Consider the following 8317-nt stretch of genomic DNA (forward strand, 5'->3'; position numbering starts at 1 on the left):
CACCCGTGGGACCGTGGGGATGGGCGCTGGGAGCAGGGGGAACCGCCCAGGTTCTCCTCCGGAGCTCCAGGAGCGCTCGGACAACGCTCGCAGGGATGCGCAGGGTGGGATTTGCTGGCGTGTCCTGGGAGTTGGGTCGATGATCCCTGTGGGTCCCTTCCCACTCAGGAGATTCCCTGATTCCAGAATCTTCCTGCTGCAAAACAGCCACTGGGAGTCCCCACGTGGGTGCAGAAATCCTCACCCCAGGATCAAACTTCCTCACCCCTACAAACTTCCCAGGACGCGTTTAATCCCCCCACTTAAACCGCAGCAGCCGGTTTCTTCTCCCCCAGCTCCCGAGGAAGGTCATTAATTCAGAATTAGCTGCCTAAATCCGTGCTGCTACCTGGATAAAACCTCTTCTCCCGGGAACTCGAGCATCTTCCCTCGCTTTTCCATAATTTAACTTTCTCTGTTCTCCTTCCCTTTAATGAGGACAGGCAAACGAGGGCAGAGCCTCAGATCTCTGCATGAAAACTGGCCCGGATCCAGATTATTATAAACCAGCTCTTCATCCATTTTTAATGAACCTCTCAGGCTCCGGCTTTGGGTGTTTTAATTCAAAGCATGTCTGCAGCAGGGAGAAATCTCCAGCAGGCGCTGCTCCAGCTGCACACGCGGTGACCGAGTGCTCCCGAGGAGCTCTACGCCCATGCCGGGCACTGGTTTTTTACTGGATTTTAGGGAAAATGCAATAAAAGGCTTCTTTTTTGTATGTGCTGGCAGAGGATTGAGGCCATAAGGCTGAGAGAGCTGCTGGGGAATCGTGGTGGGGTGACCTGGGGTGGGGATTGCCTGCGAGAGACTTAATAAAGGGGAAAAGTGGTGTGAGTGGGGAGAACAAAAAGAAAAAGGGAAAAAGTTGGAGGACCACGGATGGGGGTTCGTGGATGAAGTTTTGCAAGGACCCAGCTCCTCTCAAACGGATGAGCTGGTCCTTCTTTATCCCCCCAACCCCCAAAAAACACGCCAAAAGCCCAGAACATCTGCAAAACGCCCCAGCTGAACGAGCAAAATGCATCCAGCAGGTTTTCCCTGTGGGAATTCCGGGTGGGACAGCTGTGCCCTGCTCCTTAGAACAAGGGGTTAACGAAGCTCTGGCGGAGCTCTTCCCTCTCTGCAGAGGAAAAACCAGGGAGGGCACAAACACTTTGCAGCAGTGTTGACTTCCCCATGGCAACGGCGCTTCCCAATGCTCCCATTCTTCCCGAAACGCGGAGCCTCCGGGAAGGGGAAGCGCCGACATCCTTTTCCCTGCGCTCCCACGAGGGATCTCTGCTCCATCCCCCCATTTCTTTCCAAGCTCATCTCCAGCACATCTCACTGCGGGCAAAACCCCTTGGGAATCAGGGAATCACTGAGGTGGGAAAAGACCTTTAAGATCATCGAGTTTTGGGCCATCCGAGAAAGGATTGAATAAAAGAATTAATTTTGGAAGTGGCCTGACTGGAGCAGGATGGGAAACCGAGCCTGGAGTTAAGGACAAGCCTGGTTCCTGTTTTCTCAAATCAAAGCGGAGCCCAGGCGCATCTGAGCCCGGCTCACCTGCGCCGTTCCCGGGAGTCTCCGTGCTGGGCGCGGCCTCTGCGTCCGTCACCTGGATGTCCGGCAGCGTGCTGGGCTTCAGCACGGACCTGCGGGAGGACAGAGGTGGTGGTGGGTGCCCTGTCCGCGTGTGGCCGCAGAGGGAATGGTCACCCAGGGAATCTTTGCCCCTCCAGCCCCCCTGCTGCTGGTTCCAGCTGGGACAAAGAAAACCCAGAGGAAGCAGCTGGGGGTGCAACCAGCAAACCCTGACAGGCTGGGGGGTGTCTGTGTGGTTTTGGGGGTGTCTGAGTGTTTTTGGGGTGTCTGTGTGGTTTTGGGGGTGTCTGAGTGTTTTTGGGGCTGTTTGTGTGGTTTTGGGGCTGGCTGTGTGTTTGGGGTGTCTGTGTGGTTTTGTGTGTGTTTTTGGGGCTGTCTGTGTGTGTTTTTGGGGCTGTGTGTGTTTTGGGGGGTCTGTGTTTTTGGGGCTGTGTGTGTTTTGGGCATCTGTGTGGTTTTGTATGTGTTTTTGGGGCTGTCTGTGTGTGTTTTTGGGGCTGTGTGTGTTTTGGGGGCTATGTGTTTTTAGGGCTGTGTGTGTTTTGGGGGTCTGTGTGGTTTTGTATGTGTTTTTGGGGCTGTCTGTGTGTGTTTTGGGGCTATGTGTTTTTGGGGCTGTCTGTGAGTTTTTGGGGTTGTCTGTGCTCCCTCCCCCCCCCCCCCCACTCACCCGTGGGCGCCCAGGTTGCAGCCCGAGTGCCAGGAGGAGGAGGAGGGCGGCGGGCGGATGCGTTGGTTGTCATCCTGCATCTGGAGGCGGATGGGGCGGCGCAGCCCCCAGGAGATATTCAGCAGCCCCTCCACGATGAGCTCCCCTTCCTCCTGCGGCACAGACGGGATCCTCAGCACCCCAGGGAACGGCCAGGAGTGTGGGGTGGGGATTGGGGTCTCTGGGGTCTTTTGAAACCCAAATGTTCTGTGATTCTGTGACTTTTTGGACTCGGTCTCACTCCCGTTCCTGGTAAGGCCACGGGGCAGATCCTCCTGAGAACTGTGCTGAGGCACAGGGAAAATCAGGATTGGTGACAGCCAGGGTGGCTCCACTGGGACAAACCAGGCCTGGAAAACTCGGTGACCTTCCAGGATGGGGGAACGGACATCGCCCACCTGGACCAGGGCAGAACATCTGGGAGTGCCCCACAGGACAGGGAACCGTGGGATGGTCTGGGCTGGAAGAGACCTCAGGGACCAATTCCATATCCACTGAGTGATCCATCAGATCCAGTCTCTCTTCTCCAGTCTACAGAGTCCAAGGACAGGGCTTGGAGCACCCTGGGATGGCGGGAGGTGTCCGTGCCCACGGCAGGGGGTTGGAACGAGATGATCTTTAAGGTCCTTTCCAACACGATTCCATGTTTGGATGGGATATTGGGAAGGAATTCCTCCCTGTGAGGGTGGGGTGGGGCTGGGATGGATTTCCCTGAGGAGCTGGGGCTGCCCCTGGATCCCTGGCAGTGTCCCAGGCCAGGCTGGAGCACCCTGGGACAGCGGGAGGTGTCCCGGCCCAGGGCAGGGGTGGCACTGGATTGATCTAAGGTCCCTTCCAGCCCAGACCATTCCGTGGCTCCACGATTCTCTGTCTCACTTCCCTCAGTTTCCCTCTGCCTGGGACATTTCTCACCTCCCGGTGCCGCAGCTGCAGGTTCTGCCCTTCGTAGTAGATGTTGTAGGTCTTCAAGTGCAGGAGCAGCTCATTCCTGGAGGGAAGAACGGGAAAGGTGCTGAGATGGGCTTTGGGGGAGGAGGGGGACGCTGCAGGCACCGCTCAGGGACCCCTGGGCTGAAAGCAGGAATTGCTTCCCTGGCTGAGGAACCTGCTGCGCTGCTGGGGACCCAAATCCAGCTTTATTTGAGCCAGATCTGGGTCTTTTGCCTCCTCCAGCCCTCCCTGGTTGAAGGTTTTTGCTGGGGGTCCAACATTTTGCACCCACAGTTAGGGGGAGAAGCTCCCTGTGACCGTGTCCCCCATAAATCTCCCAAAAAGGCACAAGAAACCCCATCAGACCTCGGGGCAGCTGGTCATGAGGCTGAAAAACAAATCAATTTTCCAGGGGTCACGCTGGAGTCACGAGTGATCACTTGGTCACGTCGGCTCCCGGCTCCAGCCCTCAGAACAAAGATCTGAGCCCCGCTCCAGGGCCAAATTCAAAATGAAAACAAAAATAAAGATTAAAAACAAAGATGAAAATCCAGATAAAAATAAAATTTTAAAAATAGAAATAAAGATACATATGAAAATGAGAATGGAATGAATAAAGGACAAGGAGAAAAATCGCTGGAAAGTCAAAATAAGGCAGGCCAGGTGGGCTTTAATTCCCTTAATTCCCGAGGCTGGAGGAGGCTCAGGAGGCTCAGCACCGTCCGGCCGACACAAACCAGCCCAAACCATGGGGCCATGCGAAGGGAAATGTCCAATATTTGCTTTACCTCCCTTTAAATCTCCCTTAAAACTCAGGAGTCACTTTGTTCTTCACCAAAGAACGGGAGAACAATTCTTAATCAGGGCTTTTTCAGCAAAGCCCGTTTTTTATGGGAGTTTATGGCCACATTTGGCCACACTCCTGAGGAAAACTTCCAAATCCCACTGGCAACCGTTTTCTTTTTCAGGAAATTGTGGGGGTTTTTTTTCCACCCAGAATGGCTTTTTCTTCCCAAAACCCTCTGAACTGAGTTAAAACCCAGAGTTGCTCCCATCCTTCCAGCTCAAAGAAATATTGTGTGTTACAGGTCATGGACAAGATGATAGATATTGTATTTATAGTGGTGTATACTGCATTTATAACTTTATATATGGTTATAAATGATGTATTGTCATATATTGTTATACATTGCTATGTATTGTTAGATGTTATAAATTATATATTTTATATATATTAGTATATATATATTTAGTTCAAAGATATATTGTATGTTATAGATCATGGATAATATATTATATATTGTATTTATAATGTTATATATTGTGTTTATAATGTTATATACTGTTACATATTATATATTATATATTGCTATATATTGTTATATACTGTTATATATTGCTATATACTGTTATATATTGCTATGTATTGTTACATGCTGGTATATACTGTTATCTATTGTTATATGTTACACATGATATATTATATTTTTATAAAATATATATTAATACTATTATATATATTTAGATCAAAAAATACTGTAGGTAATAAATAATATATTATTTCTTGTATTTATGTTATATATTGTGTTTATGCTGTTATATATTGTGTTTATAATGCTGTATACTGTTATATATTATATATTGTATTTATAATGTTACATTGTTATGTTGTTGTATATTGTTATATATTGTTATATATTGTTACATAATGTTATATACTGTTAGATATTATATATTGTACTCATAATGTTATATATTGCATTTATAATGTTGTATATTGCATTTATAATGTTATATGTTGCTATATACCGTTATGTATTGCTATATAGTTACATATTGCTATATACTCTTGTATATTGCTATATACTGTTATATATTGTTATATACTCATATATTGCTATATATTGCTATATACTGTTATATATTGCTATATATTGTTATATATTGTTATATACTGTTGTATATTGCTATATATTGTTATATACCGTTATATATTGCTATATACCGTTATATATTGCTATATACCGTTATATATTGCTATATACTCTTGTATATTGCTATATACCATTTTATATTGTTACATACTGTTATATACTGCTATATATTGTTATATACCGTTATATATTGCTATATACTGTTACATATTGCTATATATTGTCATGTATCGTTATATGTCACTCATTACACATTTCAGGTCACAGACAGCACGTTACACATGACCTCACACATTTCGGATTACAGGTAGCCCATCGTACCCTACATTCCGTATCCCGTATCCCACATATTCCCCCTGGAATACTGCCAGCTCCCGCCTCCCCCCGTCTCCCTGCCCGTCCCGGCGTTCCCGAGGCTCTTACTTGGGGATGAATTTGTCCTTCCCGCAGGGCACCAGGTCCCCTCCGCCGCCGAAATCCATCCTCGGGCTGCGCGCTCATGGGAGCCGAGCTGCGGGAGGGAGCAGGGAGCCCTCAGCGGGAGCCGCCCCATCCCCGCATCCCCGCCACCCTCCCGCGGAGAACGGGGGGAATACAAATAAAAATACAAATAGAACTCCCTCGGGGCTGGCAAAGGCCCCGGAGGACGCAGGTGTGGGTGGAGCTCGGAGAGGCTCCTGCGGGAAAAGCGGTGCGAAGGGAGGGAGATCAGATAAGGGCAGAGGCGCCGCAAACTCACTGAAAATTTAATCCCTGCGGAGATATCCTTACGCTAAATTTGCATTTGGAGCATCCACGGGTGTCCCGGCGACGCCAGGGCTGGGGGTGGGAGGGGTGTAAATGGGAATTGTTCCTTTCCTCCGTTTGTTTTACTCTTATTTCATTCCACAAAGCTTCCAACTGTGCGAGGCTGCTGCTGCCTTGGGCCACCCCAAGCCCCGTGGTGGCACGAGGGGTGATTTTCCAAGCAGGCAGAGATGCTGGGCTGTTCCTTCATCTTTTTAATAATCCCAGCTGGATTTTTGGGCCTTGCAAACACTTGGGAAGTCCCCAGAATCCCACCTTGGGACAGGCCCCCCTTTAGATCTGAAGTGTGAGTTCTGGACGCTGCAAAATGGAATTAAAATGGGATTTGGGGTGAAGCCCTTGGGGCGCTCATGGGTTCAAAACAGTTTGGAAATCAGGTGTTGAAGAGACCTTGGAATGTGAAACTGGGGTGGTTTTGAACCATGAAAAAAGGGCTTTTGGGGTCGTGCTTTTCCTTGGATGTTTGTGCAAGGTCTCCTAGACAGGATTTCATTTTTCCAGGGTCTTTTCCCTCCCTTCCCTTCTCCCAGAAGAGAAACTGAGGTGAGAAAAAAAGTGTTTGCTCTGCAAGCTGCTGTTTTCTTCCACCTCCCACATTGCCATGTGCTTCCTCCCAGTCCCCTGGGGGAAAAAACCCTTTTCCTGTAAGAAAAACACCCAAATCCACGCCAAAATCCAGGCGGGTAAATAACAACCAAGGCTGTAAAACCTGTCAGAGGATGAATCTAAACCCTACAGCCTCTGCAGGGCAACAGTCCCGGTGTCCCATCCCACACGCTGGGATAAATCCCAGCAAATAAACGATTGGCAACAGCAAAAATACTCCTTGGCAGGTTTGAAACCCCACACGAGGCCGTGCTGGAGTCAGAGCAGGAGGGGAAGGGCAGGAAACTGGCCCAGCCCAGCCCTGGGGCTCAGGGTCTGCCCGGAGAAAAAGCAGAAGAAAAAGTTGCCACCGAAAAATCACAGAAGAGCTGACAAAGCTTTGGGTTTCCTGAGCAGCTGAGGAGCTGCACGAGCATCCCAGCAAAACCTGGCAAAACCTGGCAAAACCTGGCAAAATCCAGCAAAATCCAGCAAAACCCAGCACCAGCCCTCCTCCCGCAGCCAGCAGCCGCCTCTGCTGCCCCCATCCATCCTCCCACAGGGAGCAAACCCAGGAATAATCCTATTTATCCATCAAAAGTGGTACCGGGGGGCGATCCTGCAGCCGACTTCACAGGTTTGGGATAAACGTGGGGGCAGCAGCTGCTTGTGGGGCCCCAGATTTGAGGGTTCCCAGCTGTGGGATGCAGGAAGGAGCATCCTGACCGTGGGTGTCCCCTGGCAAGTGATGAAAAGCTCTGGGGATGTTCCAGGAGGATTAAAGGACGCGGCTCTTGGCACGCGTGAAAGTGGTGCCAAAACCATCAGAGTGAGTGAAAAAACCCCTCCTGGAGCAGCACAGCCCAGGGTGGAGCCTTTGGTACCACTCGGAACTTTGCTCCAGAGCATCCTGGTGACGCAAAGGGGCGAAGCCAAAGTCCCCATTCCCTCGAAGAGGACACGGGGATGAACTGCAGCCCAAAAAAAGGCGCATTTTGGGAGGGAAGGGGAGCTCCAAAATGCAGGTTCATCCTCCCGTGCTGAGGAGTCGTTTCCTGTTTACGCCCCGGCTTTGCCACCTTCGCCTCTGTCATCACATCCCCTTCCGAGGAAAGGGGCAAATTCTTCCTTTTTTGGGTCTGGAGAGAAGCAGGCTGCGCGTGGAGGGGAGAGGCGGCTCCTGGAGCTTCCCCAGCGGAGACCAGGCACTGCTGACCCCGACATCCCGCCGCGGCTTTGGAAAAAGGCTGGAAACCACCCAGATCCAAGAGCTGGCAAAGTGGAAGTTTCTCCGTTGCTCAACCGCAGCAGTTTGGGGCCGTCTCCGTTCCCGGCACCGCCGTGCCTCAGTTTCCCCCTCGGAGCTGACGCGTTTCCGCCGTGCCCTGCCCGGCCCGAGCTTCTCCTGATGCTTCGCAAAGCGCTTTTAACTGAGCTCCGCATCGAACCAACGCCCTGCGCCCGCGGCAGGAGGATCCCAGCCCTCGCTGCCTCCCCGCACAGCCCTCGGCTGCTCCCGCCGCTGCTTCCAGGCCGGACAGACCCCACGGAGCCCAGACTTGTTCCCTTCCCTAAAAATAGACCTCCCTAAACCCCCTTCCCACAGCCCTACAGCCCTGCCTGCCCCGCGGGGCAGAGGGAGCCTGGCCGCATTCACAGCCCCTCACCCTCGCCGAGCTCCCGGGGAGATGCGAAGCTCCAACACAACAAAACAAGAAAAAAAAGT

General features: G+C 50.8%; 1 protein-coding gene across 1 annotated transcript in view; it reads right to left on the reverse strand.

Annotated features, from left to right (window-relative positions):
* RASSF2 (Ras association domain family member 2) overlaps positions 1-7026 on the reverse strand; it is an 11736-nt gene extending 4710 nt beyond the window's left edge. Inside the window, exons 1-4 of the mRNA XM_017744681.1 lie at positions 5623-7026; positions 3248-3323; positions 2297-2448; positions 1401-1676 (exon numbers count right to left, since the gene is read on the reverse strand). Of these exons, the coding sequence (XP_017600170.1) occupies positions 1401-1676; positions 2297-2448; positions 3248-3323; positions 5623-5681 (563 nt within the window). The 5' untranslated portion in view covers positions 5682-7026. The remainder of the gene's footprint in view (positions 1-1400; positions 1677-2296; positions 2449-3247; positions 3324-5622) is intronic.
* Positions 7027-8317: the final 1291 nt, after the last annotated feature.

This window comes from Corvus brachyrhynchos, unplaced genomic scaffold (genome assembly GCF_000691975.1).
Source record: "Corvus brachyrhynchos isolate BGI_N302 unplaced genomic scaffold, ASM69197v1 scaffold119, whole genome shotgun sequence".
In the NCBI taxonomy this organism is placed as follows: Eukaryota; Metazoa; Chordata; class Aves; order Passeriformes; family Corvidae; genus Corvus; species Corvus brachyrhynchos.